General features: G+C 37.7%; 1 protein-coding gene across 1 annotated transcript in view; it reads right to left on the bottom strand.

The window, feature by feature from the left end:
• GRM8 (glutamate metabotropic receptor 8) overlaps window positions 1–21479 on the bottom strand; it is a 494048-nt gene that overhangs the window by 376651 nt on the left and 95918 nt on the right. The window contains exon 2 of the mRNA XM_063309577.1: window positions 19352–19568. Coding sequence (XP_063165647.1) covers window positions 19352–19568 — 217 coding nt within the window. The remainder of the gene's footprint in view (window positions 1–19351; window positions 19569–21479) is intronic.

Here is a 21479-nt window from a genome sequence, read left to right on the forward strand (position 1 = left end):
TGATGGGAGTTTGAACCCACCAGTCTGGCTTGTAAAAATTGTCTTAATGGTTCTACCTCCTTCTTCTTAAAATAAGATTAATAAAATGAGTACCATGTTTATTTCATTTTCTTTTCCTAGATCTTTAATATTCATAGGCTTATCCTTTGTAAATGAACTCTTTGAAGGAAGAGATACAGGCTGTTCCAAGTCATAGCCAGATGTCCTTCCAAGTCATTAGACTAAAATATTCACAGCCATATAAGATAAATGCTTAGGCAAGGACTGCAATTTCTGTGGGTATTAATGTACCTATGGACAACAATCTTGGTCCATCAAGTCCTAGCTGGCTTTCATTTTTAGACTTCAATTAGAAAGAATTAAATATTTTATTCTGAACATTGTCTCAGGGCTGAATATTTCTAATACTGCCACTTTACTTCTTAATTATAATAGGGGATGCCTAATAGAGTAGCACATACTTCTGAAATTACTTACTTCTTCTCTCTTATTGCATTGGCAGGTTATCATCCAGCAGGTTTGTTTAGGGCAACCAACTTTCTTTTGGGGAGCGGTTAGGATATAAACTTCCCACTGGCCACTGCAACCAAATTGCACAGCATTTTGCTGGTAAAGTCACTCAGATTTGTTGAACCACCATGGTGGTGGTGAGTAGGGCACCATTTTACTCTATTATCTGGGATTCCTTTTGGCCTGTCAACTCCAAGGAAATGGATGGTTGTCTTCTACCACCTGTTCTTCAACCCGTCCCTGTCCTGGTTGTTGCACAGAGCATGTGGTGAGGTAACCATTCGGATTCAGGAGATTGTTAACACCTTGTAGAGGGAGAGTTACTAGCAATCTCAAAAGAGGTTATGGTACATTCCTTTCTGAAGAGGCCATTCCTGGTTCTAGAGGTTTTACATAACTAACATCCAACCACCCTTTTGGGGAGAATGTGTCAAGACAGTGGTGGCTGACAAACTTTGCAGCACCCTAGAAAAGCAGATTTTGGGGACCCTTTTCAGTCAGGGTTCAGGCTTTCTATGGGGCAGAGCTAGTATTGGTTTCTTCACTTGGATGACCTGTTCCAATACCTGTATGGGTAGTGTGGTCCTCCTCAATCTTTTGGACCTCTCAGCAGCCTTTGACAACATTGACTGTGGTATCTTACTGGTCCACCTACAATTGACTGGGAGAGGTCATCACACAGTTTGGGGTGCAGCATCTTCAGTATACTGATGATACCTAACTTGACATCATCACTCCAGGCTGTAGGGGAAATGCTGTTGATGTCCTATCCTGATGCCTGGAGACTATAAAAGATGGGGTAGGAGAGAACAGGCTGAAGTTGAACCTAAGAAAGACAGAGTTGCTGTTTGTGCATCAGGGTTCTCTGTTAATGCTAGTGTTATCTCTGGATGGGCAAGCACTACCCACAAAGGATCAGGGTCACAATTCTAGACTTTCAATTTCTCCTTGAACAGCAAATAGAGGCCATGACTAGAAGGGCCTTTGCCCAGTTCCAGTTGCTACATCAATTGAGACCTTATTGGTGCAGGAGGACCTAGCTACAGTAACTCATGCCCTCATTACCACCTAAATGGACTTCAGAAGTGCACTTTACATGGGGCTGCCCTTAAATGTGGATGCCCAGGACTTTATTTACCTCCTGAACTGGGAACACATAATACTGATTCTGCAGTCCCTGCACTGGGTGTTGATTGGTTTCCAGGAACAGTTCAAGGAGCTGGTATTGACCTATAAAGCCATTTCCGACTTTACACAGGCTACCGAAGAACTGCCTGCTCCAACCAGAATTGGCTCAATTTACTAGATTTCGTAGGGAGAAGCTGCTTATAGTTCCATACTTCTGGGAAGTATTGGAGGGGGTGGGGTGAGGCTAGAAGCACTGCTTTTCTGGGGTGGTGCCAATGTTTTGGAGTTGCCTCCTGACAGAGAGCAGGCTAGCCCCACCACCCACCATTGGAAAATGTTGAAAATTGAGTTATTCTGGAGCACATTTGTTTGTGCCATCTTTTACTTCTTTATTTTTCTTTTCATTTGTTGTTTTTGCAACTTGGTGAGGGGTTTCATTATGTTATTATCGTTTTTTAATCATACCATGCATGTTTTAACCTTTGTTATATTACATACTTTGTAAGCCACTGAGACCATCAGATTATATCAGGGGATAAGTTTAATAAAAAACATAAATATATTCAGAAGCACATTGGAGTTCACACAAGGTTAAGTGTAGCATCTCTCTCCTATTTAATAAAGAAGCACATTTTTTCCTCCTCCTTTGCACAAACCCAAAAAGTGGTACTGCTGCTTTAGCATCACAGTGATTGGGTTCTTTAAAGCAGAAAATAAAGTCCGGAAAAAAAATCAGATTTTCATGAGTTTATAATTCAGTCTCTTAGTCATTTTATGTTGCCCAATATCTCACAAACATCTGTGATACATAACTATATTAATAGGTTTTGCAAAAGCTAGAACAAATGTTTTTCTATTGAACCATATTATTCTACCTTCTACTTACAAGAATACATTTTTTCCTGCTATATCAAAGTCAGTATCTTTAATCTGAAAATATGCTTCTATTGCATTTATTGGAAAGTTTCTTGGAAGTCTAAAGTGCACAATGGTGTAGACAATTTGTGTGCAAATGACCCCTTGCAAAGTTTGCAGATCTTTTCTTTTCAATATTACATTTCCCTTCCTGGAGTAAATTGCCTCCAGAAAGTGCAGCAGAACTGAACAATACAGTAAATAGGACTGGGTGCTTTTGGTGTCTGTGCTAAGGAAGAACAAAGTGAAGGTGCTGCTCTCCAACCCACTTCCACTGAATAGGGCAGGCTTCCTTTCTGAAGACATTTCTGATCAACCCAGCATTCATCATATATAATAGATAGGATGCATTGGGTTCAAGGCTGGCTTCTTTTCCAGGCATAACAAGACTGAATTTTCTTCAGGTTTACAGAAAAGGTTCCAGGCTATCACTTCTGACACTTGTTACTGCTATGCCTTGACAATCCCCCTCCATTTCTCTCACAGTATATTAAGTTCCAAATTGCCTGCTGCTACCTTTGCCTGATTTTCGTAACCAGACAAGATCAATGTAGTTGTGTTTTTTTTTCCATTTCTCTGCACTGTTGGAAGGAGCTGTATGAGAGTGGCTGACCAGTGGACAAGTCCTTGATGGCGCTTTCATAGTTGCCTATGTCAGCAGTTAACTGAGAGCTGGTACCTTCCCTTGGAAGCTCAGAGACTATTAGCAGTCCTATGTGATTGCTAATCACCAAAGTGGGGTTTGATCTCTGCAGTTTAGGCTATTCTATTAAGATCAAGCTCTCAGTTAACATTTCTGCATCCCCATTTTTTTTAACTCACCCGCTTCCAGGTGAGACTCATGAAGCTTACCACAGTGAAAATGTAACCAATTCTCATTTGGTGTACTTTGTATATAGCATCCAAAGAGAAAGCATGATTAGGTCACCCTTCCTCCCTCTACATTATAGATCATTTCCCAATATTTTATTCAAAGAAGGCTTAAATGAATTATTGGAAGGAACTGAAAAGGGGAAAAAAAGTATGTGGTATAGCACTCATTTCTGAAACAGTATGCTCTAAATGAATTTCATTGAAACATAATTCTGAAAATCCTAACCATTCCTGAAAGGACATCAGAAAAAGAGAGAGAAGAATATGACAGTAAAATAGAAAATTCAGTTTAACTGGAGAACCTATTTTTCTTCCAACAAGGAATAAGAGGTTTCCTTCAAAAAAAATCCACAAAACATGCATATTGCAGCAAACTCAATTTATAGTGATTGTATCACAGCTTGTAATTTGCATTTAAATCAGGCATCATTTTTTGCAACCAAGAGAGTAGCTTTTCCAAATATTACCAAGGCACAATCCAATGCCCATTGTTTTTGAATTAGTAATGAAAATGGTGCTTTTAGTCCACAATTAGAACTGATTTTCTGTAATACTGTAAGTAGTTGTCTAGGTAATGGAAACATAAGAAACATTTGAGTGGTAACAAAAATACAAACTATTTTTATGATTTTTTAAATATTCCTGTCATATGTGCATACTGGTCTGTAAGTTTCAGGGATTTTCCTTCCAAATTTGACGTGCAGTTTCATGTATAATTTCAACAGAAATTTAGTAACACAAAATTCAAAATGTATTTTTTTAGATTGTTTTACAATTTGATCAGTGTTGATTCTATCAGCACATTCGGTTGACCCAGTATTACACAAGGTAACTGATAACTTTAAAATGGGTGCATGGTTATCTTGTTATCTCACTGAGACATTAAAACAAGGATATCACCAGTGTGAATGCAGTTCATTGTCAGGTTTGGACTACGAAAAACAAGCTGGCCAACTACAGGTGGGGACAAGTTTGTTTATTTGTTTGTTTGTTTATCAAATTTATCACCGCCCATCTCCCCCCAAAGAGGGACTCTGGGAGGTTTACAATAAAACACAATTTAAAATGCCATATAAAACTATAGAATAAATATAATACATAACAAAATATAAATATGGTGAGAACCCGATGGCACAAAGCCAGCATGTAATTAGCTTCCAAGAGTACTACAATAGTTCTAATGTAAGAAGCAAAGATGAGTCAGAATCAAATCATTATTGGTGGTAGAGAAATGCCCAAGAGCTTAGGAAGGCTTTGTTGCAAGAACAAAGGTAAGGTGAAACAGGAAAACGTATTATATCCCTTTGTGTCCAGTAGAATCCAATGGCTAGCTAAGCTGGGGGAATCAGTTTAGGCACTGAAGGTACTGTAAAGCTCTCACCAGCAGTCCAGTGATCCACCACATGGGGCTGTAATTTCCTTGTAAACAACAGCATAAGCAAGGGTGCAAAAGTTCAACCCATAGGCAGTGTTATGTACAAGATGGAAATGTTCTCTTGCACATATCAGCAGCCTGCCAGCATTCCTTTGTGGCCCACAGTAGGTGAAGCCAAACCGTTTGCACCATTTTCCCATTCAGGAGGTTTGCCAATTGACTTGCAGAGGCTTATGACACAATTTTTACCCTTAAGAACTCTGAAAATTCCCAATAATTAGAGTTGTAGCCTCCACCCTTTTGGGGAATACAACCCTTGACAAGTTGCACAAAGTCAGGGGTGGCTGCTGAACTGATTGAAGTTGCATACCCTGCTGCACATGATAATTGAATATCAGCATGAAGTTAATGGCAGAACTGCCCACCTCCCAATTTCTTCATCTGGACATATCCTTTTCTTTGGAAAGGAAAATACACAGTACTGCAACGCATTTTTATAATCATCAGTCTGAGACCTCAAAAGTTGGCTTTTTAGTGGGTGAACATTGTGGTTGTCATTTGTTCATAGTTCCAATACAGTGTTCTTTTGTAGTCATTTTAGACTTTCTTCCATGTAACTGCACAATCTTGAGTTATTGTTATATATAGGACAGTAACCCAGTGCTATATGACTTGTCAAATTTGACTATATAATTACCTAACTGGATATACAGAAAATGTTTACGTCAACTTCATTCTGAACTGTGAAGGCAGAGCCAAAATTCCATATGTTTCCCACTTGCTGACTGCAAAATCAAAAGAAACTTGTTTGTCTAAAACAGTTGTGATGGTTCAAGCATCACAGAACTCTAACATCCTCCCATAGATATAACTTTTCAAAGAATTTAGTACACATGTTAAGCTGCAAGTCATACAGTGATGTGTGAATATAACTGTATTCTTTAAGCACTACAAATCTGCCAACCTTTTTCCCAGGAGAACACTTTCTGGAACCAAGATTTCTTTTTCTTTGCCAAAAATTCACTTCATTAATTTTACACATACATGTTAATTTTCGAAAGAATCCATCTTTCTCTCTCTATCCCACAGAAGAACTACTATACTTGGTACTCAGAATAACCTTCTAAATCAAAAGACTTGTAATTTTATTACTAGAGTATAATTTATCTTCTCCTAAACTCTCTAAGAAATAATCATATTGCATAATTTAAAATGTATGAAATTAATACATTTAAATTAGAGAGCAGAAGGTAATTCTGACAAATTGTAGAATATGTGAACACCTGCAATTTGAATATATTTTGTCCTGTTTCTTTCTAATGGATGCATTTTGTGAGCTGGTCATAAAATGTAAGATTTTGTAATTTCTGTAGAAGATTTCAAATCATACTTTGAGACAGTTTAATGGACAACATGCTTCTGTTAATAGCAGTTAATTGATGAATTGTTGAAATAACTACACAAACAACTAACTTGAGAACAAGTATAGAGAGGTTAAGCATGTTGACTCAGATGAAGGAATCACAAGTTAAAATCCCTTCCTGAGCATGGAATTCAGAAGATGATTTCTTTCAATACAACCTATATCACAAGATTATTGCTGTAAGATATGCCATCTTGAGCTTTTCTACAAAAGGCAGAGTATAAATAATGTAATAAATATGAAGGTCCTTTGAACTCTTGACTGAAAGTCAGTACAAAAATTCTTCTTATCTGAAGCCTGGTCAAGGCTTTCTAGAACACTATCGTCTGAAAGCATATTCACTTTAATGTCAATACATGGAATAACACATTAGGAGAACAGGGCCCATTCGCCTGATTTTTCTGATTTTTCTACCAGAATTACAGGTGGGTCTTCAAAGAAATGAATACATATTCAGAGACTTTTCTTATAATCCACAGAAACATTTATAGCTCAGATCTCTCATGTATATGTCAATATTAGAAGTGACAAACTGATCTTTTTCTTAATTTCAAAGATGTTATCTATTTCTAATCAGCACTATCTTGATATGAACAATGACTTCATCAAGATATCTTTCTCTCTTTAAACATCCTGCCAGATTTTAAGTCATAATAGCTATTTTTCCCTTCCTTTTTTAAATGTAAGGATTACTTGTTTATTTATGATTGTGCCTTTGAATCCGTCTTGAGTTCTTTTGACTGCCTGGATTAGTCTCTGCAGTTTTCTTAGCAAGATTTTTGGAAGTGGTTTGTCATTGCCACCTTATTCATAGTGCTAGAGAAAATGAGTGGCCCAAAGTCACCCAGCTGGATTCATGCCTAAGACACAACTAGAATGCAGTCTCCCAGTTTCTAGTGTGATACCTTAACTACTCTCCAGCAAAGTATCGTTACCTTGTCTTGCTGGAGCTTGAGCACCTCAATGACACCATGAGCTAAACTGTGAAGGGCCACCCAAGACAGGAAGATCATGACAGAAAGGTCAGACTAAACAAGATCCCTGGGGAAGGTAACAGCAACCAACCCCATTATTCTTGCCATGAAAACTAAATGGATCAGTACAACCAGAGATACTGTATGTTGGTATACAATTGGAAGATGAGACTCCCGGGTTGGAATATCGTCAAAATGCTACTGGGGAGGAACAGAGGATACATTCAACTAGCCCCAGACGTGATGACGCAGCTAGCTCAAAGCCGAAAGGAAGGCTAGCGGCCGATGGTGCTGGTGGTGAACGGTGAATCCGATGTTCTAAGGATCAACACACCATTGGAACCTGGAATGTAAGATCTATGAGCCAGGGCAAATTGGATGTGGTTATTGGTGAGATGTCAAGATTTAAGATAGACATTTTGGGTGTCAGTAAACTGAAATGGACTGGAATGGGCCACTTCACATCAGGTGAAAGAAGAAAGTGCAAAATCTGGGTTGCAGTGAAACCTCAATAAAACCAAGATTATGGCAACCAGCTTGATTGAGAACTGGCAAATAGAGGGAGAAAATGTAGAGGCAGTGAAAGACTTTGAATTTCTAGGTGCAAAGATTACTGCAGACGCTGACTGCAGCCAGGAAATCAGAAGACGTTTAATTCTTGGGAGAAGAGCAATGACAAATCTCGATAAAATAGTTAAGAGCAGAGACATCACACTGACAACTAAGGTCTGCATGGTTAAAGCAATGGTATTCCCGTAGTAACATATGGCTGCAAGAGCTGGATCATAAGGAAGGCTGAGTGAAGGAAGATAGATGCTTTTGAACTGTGGTGTTGGAGGAAAATTCTGAGAGTGTCTTGGACTGCAAGACAATCAAAGCAGTCCATACTCCAGGAAATAAAGCCAGACTGCTCACTTGAGGGAATGATATTAAAGGCAAAACTGAAGTACTTTCGCCACATAATGAGAAGACAGGACACCCTGGAGAAGATGCTGATGCTAGGGAGAGTGGAGGGCAAAAGGAAGAGGGGCCGACCAAGGACAAGATGGATAGATGATATTCTAGAGGTGATGGATTAGACCTTGGGGGAGCTGGGGGTGGTGACAACCGACAGGAAGCTCTGGCATGGGCTGATCCATGAAGTCACAAAGAGTCTGAAGTGACTGAACAAATAAACAAAACTTTAACTACTACATGAAACTGGCTCTCAAATATAATAATAGTGATATTGAAAAGTCAGCTTTGTGACACAGATTATGGGTGAGAAATCAGTAGTGGAAGAGCTGAGCCTATCAGGACAGAATACATATACATACATACACACACACACACAGGTACAGATACAGTATATACATATATAATGTTCAAACAAATGCTGTAGACAATGTCATCTCTATTTAGAACTGTGATGAGCATAAATTTATGATTAAGTAAGTAAGTCAAATTCAGAAACTATGTTTTGAAGTACAGTATATTTAGTACATTGCTAAAGTATATTTAGTTTGAGCAACACAAAAAATGTGGTTAACCAGGAACAAGGAAAAATTACTGATGGCCATATGGAAGAAGAGGGAATATGCAAGTTTGTGGCTTTTTCATATGGTGTTAAGGATCATATTGAGCATAGCTAGTCTATTCCTCCTGACAATAACTCTGTATTAACATGTACATTATAGTCAGTGTTACTGTAGTTGGTTGATAGAGATTTTACCATAGAAATACATTGTAGTTAGATACTTAATCTTAGCTGTCTATTGTAAAGTCCACATATATAGAAAAACAGGTTTCTTTGATTTTGCCTTAGCATAATGCAAGTAGACCTCTCTTACTGACTGCCTCATTCAGTGACCATTCAAAGTTACCAGGGTGCTGAAAAAATAACTTTACGACCAATGCATTTATTACCTTTGTAGCGCCCCTCAGTTGTGTGATCACCATTATAGTCAGTATGTGTTGTCCTGTGCCTGACTTGTTTTTCTTCTTTCTCCCCTTATAGAGCAGAGAGATTAGAAAGGAAAGGACTTCAAGAGAGTAAACAGGCACACAATGGGGAATACACATCAAAAGGAATGTGGTGGCACTGGCAGCCCCTGGCACGCTACACAATCAACCCAATGTATTCCCTGTTGCATGCCTGCTTATTCTCTTGTAATCCCTTCCTCTCCAATCTCTCTGCTTTGCGGGGGAGAGAACAGGTCTGACACAGGAGAGATTGCCTACAGAGATCACTTTTTTTCCCCCTTGCAGAGCAGAAAGATTGCTTAAACAAGTGAGGGGTGAAAAAAAGAAACATGGGCACACTCTAGATATGTGGATTTCATTTCCCACTATTATCCAGCCAACATGGACATTACAGATTACATATCTGACAATAACATCCTCACTAAAAAGAAGACATAGGAAATGTGAGCTTATGGGGAAAATACTGTGGATATTCAAGGCACCACTATTGGTTTGTGAATTTTTTTAGTATGTTTATGAGTCATATATCCATCAACTTTTCAGATGATAGAGTTTGAGAAGCTTAGCTTTTAGAGTAATTACAAAAGTATATATCATCACCCAAAGCTCTGAATATGCTGTTGTGCACCTCTTGGGACTCTACACGCCCAAAGCATTTCTCCTTTCAGGCTTTTGATAAAACATGTTCCCTATATGTATAAAGTATAAAGTAGGTATTTGTGGAAAGTGTAGATCTACAGTATATATGTAACTTAGAAAAAACCACAGAAATATTGCAGTCACTAAATGTGGTTATATTTTTTAAATCCCCACTTTTCTCCTGACTCAGGTAACAAAGAATTAATGTATTCCAGTTAATCCCATTAATTAATTTTTGGATCATGATTTCATAAGCCAAGTCTGTCAAAGCTTTATTTTCTGAATTATCAGCTAGTAAGTATGCTCAATCCCTTAAGTGAATTTGAAAAATCTCAGCCTTCAACATTACCACAATGATGCAATGAAAAATCCAATTACACTGAACAGCAGAGTATCCTTATTAATTATTTTAATATGAAGTTCAGTGTCCAGGCGAACTGCAGACAACTCAGAGGAGACACATTGCTAAAAGAATACTACATTATTAATGTGGTAAGGGTAAGCATTAAACAGGCATTAATAACACACTGATAGTTGTACTTTAACAAGACTGTAGTAACTGGTAAAATTACTTTTAAATGTTTTTCATAGGAATCCATTTAATACCCTGCAATATTGATGCACCTAGACTTCTATATTGTAATGTTTCTAATACCTTTCAACTTTTGTTGCTCAGTTTGGATATATAATATTCACTACAATTTGCAAATTGGAATATTCTTATCAGTAGAGTTCACCTGCAGAAATCCTATGAAAATATATGCTGGACTAGATCTTCAGTAGTTAGAGGTGTCTTCAAGTGTAGAGGAGTACAGAACTAACCTTGATGAAGGAATGGAAACATGGTTAAGTAAACATCAGTTAATGCCTGGGAAAAAGGAAAGGGTGAGAAAGAAACTCAAGATTACATCACTTTGGGCAGAGGGAAACTCTGCCAGGTGTTAAAGATTCTGTTATTATACCCCACAACAATAGAGTTCTAGTAGTCCATCTGTTTCCTGACCTGGACTTCTGAAGAGACTAAAGAAGATGACCTTGATGGAAATATGCAGAAACCATTACCTGGGAAAAAGAGGCTGAAACATTTTTTAAGCCCAGAACAACAAGACAACATTTGGAAGCAGCTCAGGCAAATCCTTCTCTAATTCATATGGGTATAAGAAAGAGGGGGAGGGGGAGGAGGAGGGACTTGCAGAACTTGTTATTATAGCCAATCTCAATAAAAGTAGTTTTAGCCTTCCTGGGGAGTTCATTTCCTGGTCTGGTCTACCTACTGGCTCTGACAACTTCCTTGAAGAGCTGACATCAGATGAATGAAAAAGAAGCCCACTCAACAGCTTTATTGAGGTTAAGAAAATTGAACCTTCTTTAAAAGACTAGAATCTCTCCCCAGTTTATGCCCAGGGAGGAACAAATAGTATTTCTGAGAAAAGCATCATGAAAGGGGTATAAACTGCCTTTGGCCTGGAGAGCACTGAAAGGTTGCACAGTAAGATACATTGGAAAGTCTGGTTCCACTACTTTCCAGGAGAAACTTAATAGCAAGGGAGAGACCATCTTAGCCCTTATATTGTCTAGAGAAGAAGTGTGTTTTCTTTTGTATTTTCAGCAGTGTAAATCCCACAGGAAAATAGGACAGGAGATTTCCACCTTTCCACTACTGCCTGTGTGACGTCTGGAAAAATAAGAGAAAGGAAACTAAGACATAATCAAGAGATAGAGTCCATTGGTACCTTAGCTTATAAATGGCAACTCAACTTGGATGGCAAGAAAACCAGGAAGAAGACTCCCAGAACTGCAGCAGTGGACACAGTTCAGATCACCCCAAGATTGGTGGTCATGTCCTGCTATACTGTACCTAGTGGTCAGCCCCACTAGGAGGATCAGTCCAAGAAACCAACTCCACAGGAAGGCTAAAACTTCTTTTATTGAGATTGGCTATAACAAAATATTGCAAGTCTAATTGTATTGTGAACTAGGGAGGTGTCTGTCTGAGCCACTTCCAAACATTATCTGGACATTCTGGCCTAAAAAAATGTTTTACCCCTTGTTGCCTTGACAACAGAGCTTGCATATCTTCATCAAGGTTCAATCAATATTTTATTATGGTCACAGACCAGAATTACGAATAAAATACAAATAAAAATGCATTGAAATGAAATAAAACAAAACATGATAATATTAATGGTGGAATCATCAGTGGGCAATCAAAATCTGCCTAATTTTACAGACCGTATAAGAAAATTTAGCTACTTTCAAAGAAACTGAATCATACTGATCAGATAGCAACAATTGTAAATAAAAAAAATCAGAATTTCCCAGGTATTTTATCAAATAGGGAGTTATAAAATGGGTCTGTGAATCCTTATAGAAGGTACAGTATAGCAGGACATGAGCTGTAGTTTGAATAGCCCCTTGTCCACAGGAGCGCAATCTCAGCTTATATGGAACTTTTTTGTATCGGCTGTCCAAAACTGCTGTGGGAAGAGCACTGCAACATGCTAGAGTTAATGCTGTTCAGAATTTGGAGGCAGTTATATAGTAAGTATCTTGTCAGTTTATAAAAATGGGCTTGACTGCTCAGGAAAACATTCCTAGGTAGAGCAGACTGGTCCTGTTGGACTTCCAGATCTTCAATACATGGTTTAAATGCACTAAGTGCATGAGCTTGCATATCTTCATCAAGGTTATCTTCCTTACTCTACATGATTTGCCCCTGTTACACCACCACTGTGCGAGCTGCATTAACTCCCAGTTTCCTTCCAGGTGTATGGCACAGGGCCAGGTTATCTGTGGGACCCTGTCCCCCATCAGCCTTACCAGGTGGACCAGACAGGAAACACAACCAGGTAAGTTAATTCTACTTTATTGTAAGGCTACATTAACAGAATCTTGCAAGTCTGAAAGTACAATTCTCTCCCTGTCTCCTTTACACCCCAAGAAATTAGGGGTGGTATCTTCTGACCCTCTTGCCCCACCCACTATCCAGCTGTGGACTGTGCTCTCTCTTATCTGACTATTCCCTAGGCAGTGTCTCTTGGCCCAGTCTCCCAAGGTCATTCCTACATGCCATTACACCCCCTGAGGATATCTGCCTGTACCACCACATCAGATAGAGTTGCCACACTCCAGGTCTCCTCTATTAAATTAAGACATCTGGTGGAACCTTCTCCTTAGCAGTGTTTGCCCTATGGAACAGCCTCCCCCTCACAATCTGGAAACCCCTAATTTTTAGCCTTCTGGAAGGCCACATCTTGCTTTTCCCCCAGGCATTGGATTAAAATTGGAGTTGTGCCCAGCATGTGTGTATTCAGGATAGAAAGGTTATGGCTCCTTGGTTGTGAGTTACTTTAATGGTTGTGTGTTACTTTTGTGTGGGTTTTAGTCTTGTTGAGTCTTGTTATTTTTGTAAGTTGTATGTGCGCACAAGAGCCACCCCAGGTTATATTTTATAAGATGGGTAGCTACATAAGTCTTTGAAACAAACAAACAAACAAAAACAGACTCTGCCTTAATGAACGTATTATAAATGAGGATTAGAAATTCTACTTGCAGTTTCCAAGATTCTGCATTTATCCCAAGACTGGCATTAAAGATGCTTTATTGAAGTCTGTGTAATTTAAAGTGAATAAACTCTATCACAGTGTTAAAAAAGAATTTGAGAAAAACTACCTTCTGAATTGGAAAGTTATTTCAAGGTGAATGCAATGTATGACTACATATGTATTACAATCTTACGCTAGCATTAAGTATCTTCCTCCAGTCCTTTGAAACTATTGATTTTTAACCATGATTCAAATCATATCAAATCAAAACCTTTATTATGGCCTTTAAGCCAGAGAACACTACAATAAAAACACATAAACCTATAATTAATGCAACTGAAAAGTAGACATAAAATTACATAAAATAAATCTATAAAGTAGCAATCATGTATCAATATCAAACATTCTCCATGTGAAGTGAAATTTATTTTAAGATTTATAAGGCCACCCAACTCAGTGTGATCCTGGGCAGCGTACAACATAAACACATAAAAACAATAATAAACTAACGATAAACACCAGTACATAAATACAAAAGCTAAAAGCTAAAATGTAAAATGGCAACCAAGCACAGAACAAGCACAGAACAAAACAAACCTCAAAGCTGCTTGATACCTTTTTCTACAGAATTGTCATTTTTCTGGTTTCACAAACATTCATATATACACACTCCTTCCCACACTTTAAAATTGAAGTATATGATTTTATGCTAACTACATGTATCATTTAGTGCCCATACCTCTACTTATAATTTACATCCAGGGGGCTTCATGTGATATACAGTGGTATAATAATGCCTAGATTATTACTGCACTGCTCTAAATTTCACTCTGTACTAGTTATATTACACAACAATTCTGCCTCATGGAGCAGCTCATGAAGCAAATCCAACTGTTCTCTTCACGCTATTGCAAAACACAAAAGAAAAAGAAGTTGGGATTTTGAAACCACATAACTCCTGAGTGGTTTGCAACACAGAACAGGCTCCCAATAGATAGATAGACAGACAGACAGACAGACAGGAGGTACTTATATATATGAAACTGCCCAGAGTCCCCTTTTTGGGAGACATGGGCAGTGATAGAAATTTGAAATGTAAATAAATAAACAAATATGATATATATAATAACCACCTCTGGCTTTCCATGAGGCAGGCATGTATCAGCAAAACTGTCTTCCTTATGACAATGAGATAGCTTAGACTTCCTATTTAAATAATAATACTTATAATTCTTTCTAATGTATCATTTATACAGGTGAGTTAGCACATGAAATCTGTATTCTTCTCTCCATCTGTGTGTTATTTTTAGTGTTCCCAATATTGATATTAGATTTTGGATTTATCAATTTTTTTTCTCTCTTATAAGCTGCCAAAAGTCAAATAATTGTGATAGGATAGAAATGAAATAAATAAAGCCTTTTCTCTTTTATGACAATGTGTACAAGCACTGTCATCTGGAAAGTCTCCTTTCAGTATTTTTTACTATAACCCTTACCTTATTGCAAGGAGAATTTACCAAAGCACCAAGGACCATACAAGCATCCTCAATGTTCTTCCACAGAGCTATCCACAATTGTTATTCTCTGAACAAAGAAATAGGTCACTTCCCTTCCTATAGCTGTTTGTTACAAGCTACAATGATGTCAAAATGGCAAGTGTGCTATGATATCATTGAGCAAAGAATGCAATTATATAATGCACCCCTTAATATCGGACCACCAGTTTATATAACTTGTTTCATTTGTGTGATGATGTACAACATGTGTGTTGTCATTTGCCCCACTGCAGACACCCATATCTCTTCTTCTCAACAGCTTACAGAGGAAATACATGGACTGAATTCACTGAGTCAAATAAAATATATGTATGGTTATTATTTATGCTACATTATTAACTATGCATAGTTAGCATAGTTAATAGAAAAGCATTAATGTGCCAAAATGGTGAAAGTAAAAGGGAATAAATCTGATTTGTAAAATTTCACATTTACAGATGAAATATAACATGGCTGATATTCTCAGCTGACTTTGAAACTGTCAGTTTAAATAGTTTAGTGTTTTTTAAAAAAAAAAAAAAAGCTGTCCCTGAGCTCTGAGTGAGCTATAATATATATTATATAATATATATTATAATATATATATATATATATATATATATACACACACACACACACACAGACACACACACGAGCATGCACGGGCACACACACACACAGTGTTTTTCTTCACTGTGTGGCACAGCCACACCAGGATCATATTGTGTGCATGAAGTCATCTTAGTGCTTTGTGGATAATCAGTTTTGGCCGCATATCCACATTTCCCAAGCAAATAACACTTTTCCTTGCTCTTCCTTAGATCTAGGAGAAAAGACATCCTGTTACCCTGGAAATTAGCTAGTGTATATGCCTGTATTGCACTATTCTGAAAGTTTTCTTGGCAGGGAAATGTTTAACCAAATCAAAACAGTGTTACAAAGTATTAGGATAGAAAAAAAAATCTTGTCATTTGTGGTTCTATTTTAAATTTCTGCTAAAAGGCCTAACAGGAAGAGGGGAAATGCAGGCACTTGGTATATATCTGGACTGGCTTATGACACCACTTGATAAGCCCTTTGTGCAATAGGCCTTCCAAAACACCAACAGAAACCACCTCCTTTCTCAAATCATTTTACAGCATTTAGCTTTGCTTGCCGCCTTTTCTAATAACACCTCTGTGCTGACAAATGTTTCAGGTTCTTAGTATCAGGAGCAGAGGGTGAGAGAGAATTCAAAAAGTGCTAAACGTTTTCCTTTAATCATAGGCTGGAGTGTTCTGCTTTCTTCTCATTCCTTCCGTTAACTGTCTGTCAGAAGAGGCAGCTACTGTACTTCCCATCAAGATTTATCCTGATGCTTCAGTGGCCACTAGCAGGGAAAAATCTGGCTCTGTAGCATTCCATATTCCATTAAGGGATTTTGTAATAAAAATGTCACAATAACTGAACCAAGCAAAAAGCTAGCACCCTATAGAGACTTTGTTCAATCATTCTCTGCTGCCAGATGTCAAGAATGTTTGTTTCCTGCTTGCCACCAAGCTCCTGCTGACATTTGTTTGGGACACATGGTGCTCAAAAGATGTCCATGCGTGTGTGTGTGTGTGTGTTTGTGTGCATGTGTCGGCATACGTAAAAAATTACAGAGAAGGAAGTCTGATTTTACCAACATATTTGATAAACTGCTGGGCAAAGGAATATTGAAAAAGCAATAAGCTTGACAATTCTCTTAAAGCTTGATAAAAATGCTGTCTGCCTTCCAAACTGTGATGAGCAAATCAACACTTCCTTGTTAATCGTGTCAGGAGAAATAAGATGTGGCTCTTAGTTTGCCTTAGGTGCTGGAATGATCTTGCTTGGTTGGAGAAATCTGAGAATAAACAACTTCATCACATTCAGAAGAAACTGCTTCTCAGGGCCAAGCAAAAGATTCTACCATAAACCTAACAGTCCCACTGATTACAGAGACCTGTCCTGTGCTAGTATTCCCAAGAAGTAAAGCAAGCTCTGCCCTGCATTTTTATTTTTCTCAATCACCTGATACTAAATGAGCTTGATCCTGCCACCAATGTTGCTCAGAATGCTGCTGCTGCTGCTCCCCGCCATTCATAGACTGCTAGGACCAATTGAGGGAGGAGTTCAGTGTTTTACTTCTTGAGATGCAGCTAGATATAATGGTCACAGGGGTAGGAAATTCCCCATGCATAAGCAAGCATCATTGTGTACATATTGGATGTATCTTATACATTCCGATAAGAATTATTTTGTATTTCATTTACTTAGTTATGGTTATTTAGCTGTTCAGTAATTATAAGTTGTTCAGCATGAAGCATAGGAATCACATCTTTAGCCTAAAACCATCTTGCAAAAACATAAAATCAAGAGTATCTGTTACATGATTTCAAGAAATATTTCACATTTCTATATTTTGGAATCAAGAATTAGCTGATTCCATTAATCATAAATGCCCTGCACAATATTAATATTTATCTGCATTGTACATTACATGTGCTCTTTGTTCATGTCTAATATAAAAATGTGACATGTTGTTGAAACCCCACATTGACCTTTTCATTATGCTGCACTTTAGCTGACAGTCTATCATTTCCCTTCTGCATCTTTTAAATAAGGGACAAGTAGACACAACAGTTGAATTCTTAAAAGGCCAAATAATCATAATTTAAAATACATTTTTTTTCTTTTACTGCAAGTTAATTTTTAAAAACTGAACACTAACCATTTTTTAACCAAAAACTCATTTGTATGCCCCCCAATTCCAAAACCTATAGTATTCTATATAGGAAGCCTATAGGCTTCCCAACATTATCCTAGTAAGTATTTGCATAGGTTAAGTTCCATACTGCTATGAAGGGAGCATTATGTTCTATGTATACCTACAAAGAGTAATAGAAATCACTTGATTATAATGAGTTCTGAGAAGCCTTCTGAGCTGCCCACACTTCCAGGGAACTCACAATTTCTGTTTTGTTTAGTAAAGTCATTATTTGCTTGAGTCATCCTCCCATCATTTTTACTCCAATTATTTTTGCACAGCATACCCAACCTAACAGGTGAAAATCATTTTGAAGGGTGCACTGAATAGAAAAAATCAGTTCTTTGAAGCTTTGATACAGTCCATTCTAAACATGTTCCACGGGGCACGAATTTCTGCATCTATGCATTTAACATAACTAATTAAAAAATCAACATCCTTTCTTATTTCAGTATCCCTAGATCTCAAGGTAAAAATGCCTTAACCTAAGTTTGCCAGAGCAGAACCTACAATAACGTTTTACACTATTTGTTTTATATGAAATTGTTTCAATACATGGTTAGAATAAATATCCTCTAAAAGCCAATATGGAATGAGATATCATGAATCAAATTTCAGTTCAACCCATAAAGGTCAGTAGTGACCTTGATTCAGTCACATTTTTTCTGGCTAGCCTACCTCACAAAGTAGCTTGAAGATAAAATGTATGTGACTCATGCTTATTATTTTGAGGTCTTTGGAAGAAAGAAATATCCAGGGTTTTTTTTCCCCCCAAGTGGATATGAACAATAGAATTGAATAATTCCCTTTAGAAAGAGCTTCTCTTTTCTATGTGTAATGTAAGAATTATATATCAGATTAAAATTCACAGCCATACACTTTAGACATTGCTACCTCTTTTTATCATTTTATAGACTAAAAAAATCTACAGTTTTTTAAGGAGACCCAGGTTTTTTATACAAAAAATGATTACTCTAATGAAAATAGAATAGATAAGATTCAAGACAACAGGAACAATCATGCTAATAACCTTTGACTGATTCAGAATATTTCATCCTAAAAATAATAACTAGGATATGTCAAGAGTCAGTCAAATTAAGGGGAAAAAGGGATTCAGTATTTTAAAAAAGCCTGCCATAAAAATGACCAACCCTGGTGCTTAAAACCAAAAACGCTTATGTATTATGATACTTTGCCCTACTCTCCTCAATGAGAAGTTTCTCACCCCACCACCCCCCAAAGTAGATTTTCCAACTAGTCTGTCAATACAGAAGTACCAAGGCAGAAAGCTAAAAAAGGGGACCAAGCTGACAATTTGCTCTGGGTTATAACTTTATTTCAGAACTGAATTGGGAATTCCAGGGGGCAAGGACCCCTAGTGAGATCAATCAGATCAATTAGTAGGATCTGTACCTATTTAAAAGGATTCCATGCTGCCACAACTCATTTGTATGTTCCTAATCCCCAACCCCCTTTTTGACAATGTTTCCATCCTAGCTGACCATACAATAAGCAGTGATTTAAAAAAAGCCTTTGCAGGGTTTTTTTTTTATTCCCAACAAGTATGTCACTCTTTTCCCATCAAGTACAGTATGCCATTTTTTCTCATCAAATATGTCATTGTTTTATATGAATCATGCAGGCCATGCCCAGAGTTTAAAATTAACACCCATAATATAATTTTTAAAACATATTCACTTACCAGTTTCTCTAGAGATTTGAGTGAAAGCTTCTACACCACTTTCCCCATAGTTCCCCTCTGATGCCAGTGTTGACACATAGTTCCATCCAAGTGCTGTCACAATGTCAACCATGGCTTGGGCTTGATAGGAGTCTGGTGGGACCACACGAGAGAAAAAGTCATACCTGGTGTTATCACTCAGTTCTGGAGCTGTAGATGCATAGCTGATTTGAGGTATCTGCAAATAACCAGCATGAGAAATATGTTTCAGAAGCCTTAAGGGTGACTTATAAACATAATAATGATACAAGAAAAGGTTCTTCTAATTAAAAGCTTTGTAAAAGTTTTGGGTTCCTCTTTCTAACATGTGCTCAAGCAGAGGCTGGATATCTATTAAACATGTTTAATTGGGTCACACAAGGAACAAAGAGTTGGGCTCAGTGGCTTAAAAAGCCATTTATAATGCTATCATTCTATGTTTTATGAATCATAGAAGTCATAATTCTATGAAAAAGTGCTTATTTCTTAAAAGTTGTAAACTATGACACAGTGTTCAGAAGACAACAGCTATAGATAAGAAGTTTCCCAGTTACCATGGATTATTAAATATACAAGACTGGAAGCAAATGTAAGAAAAACAGATTGTTGCATCAATGCCAAATGTTCAACTCATAAATATTAAATTTATCAATTAGTATCACAATTAATCTTATTTCAATTTTTATTTTAAATAGCATACTTTTTGTATTACATACTACTGAATAGAGGGCCACCCAAATTATTCCAGCTATTTGGTCATCTGAGTGATGAACAACATAGGATCCACCTGATTTCTTTTTGTTGATGGTTATGCTAGAGTGTGACTAGGTACCAGAACCAGGCTTTATATTGGCCAGAGTCATCTCTATAGTCAGATTATATATATATGAGATATTATGTAAATGGTGGGAGCGAGGTTAGATTTGCAAAGTAGCAGTCTGACAGTTTCCCAAAACTAACTTTAAGGAAATGCAGAAAATCTGGGTAAAAGGTATTTATCAGTACAATCTAGAACTAAATTCCACATTGTTCAGTTTAGATTTGGATGGGATGCTCTTTAGACAACTAACAGATGTCTAAAGAACAGCAGATAGCGGGCAACCACCCTGAATGACAGGCAAGATAAATTAGGCTCATTCACACAGCAACAGTTATTTTGTAAAATCCTGTTACCAAAAAGTCTGCCCCGCAGCCTAACTCTTATCATGACTCAGCAACAAGGCCAGCAGTGTTGTTGTCATCACACAGTAATTGTTGGATGCATCATCTCTCTGTCTACCAAATTATTTCTTTCATGTATTACTGAGTGTCTTGCAACTCTATTTTGCTGCCATTATATACATAAAACAGATAAAGCTGGAATAAACAAAGGTCATTCTCTTTGGGACTGTCCATGGTAATTACACACAGTATTGTTTATAGGGGCTCTGGAAAGTTCAGTAGGTAGGTAGGTAGGTAGGGATGATAGGTAGGTAGGTGGGTAGGTAGGTAGGTAGGTAGGTAGGTAGGTAGGTAGGCAGGCAGGCAGGCAGGTAGGTAGGTAGACAGACAGACAGAATTTCTCTCTGTGTGTCTCCCTGTTTTTGCCTGCCTTTTGTCCTATTTCTCCAGTTAATATTTTTAATTACTGCTGAGGATCACAGAAACTAGGTATTAATTGCTTATAGTGGGCATATTTACTTCCTGGGAGACTAGCATTCTGTCTTACATGAAGTTGGTATTCCAATCTTCAAGTACCCACATGCTAAAAAGAAACAAGTTTTGCAAGTGAGGTGTCATGAATAATGATGGCGAGCAGGAGGGGGCCTCGATCCAGGGTGGAAAACGCATGCGTAGTACTGAGGAATTAAGCAGCCATTCAAAGAGACACAGATCAGACCCGCCTTAACTTTCAGGGTTTATCTGTCTGGGTTTTTCCCATGCTTCTTCAGTTTGTTAGGATTCTGTTAATGTAGCAGTAACAAACATTAGAGACCTACTCCTCGTCTCAGCGGGATTTCTGACTATTAGGACATGAGGTGTCCAGTCTGTCTCCCAGGGATAGTGAAAATGGTCATGGAGTTGAAGAGGTAAGCAACCGAGGAAATAGGATGACCCCCAACAGGCCTAG

The sequence above is a fragment of the Candoia aspera genome, chromosome 7, assembly GCF_035149785.1.
Source record: "Candoia aspera isolate rCanAsp1 chromosome 7, rCanAsp1.hap2, whole genome shotgun sequence".
Taxonomy (NCBI): domain Eukaryota; kingdom Metazoa; phylum Chordata; class Lepidosauria; order Squamata; family Boidae; genus Candoia; species Candoia aspera.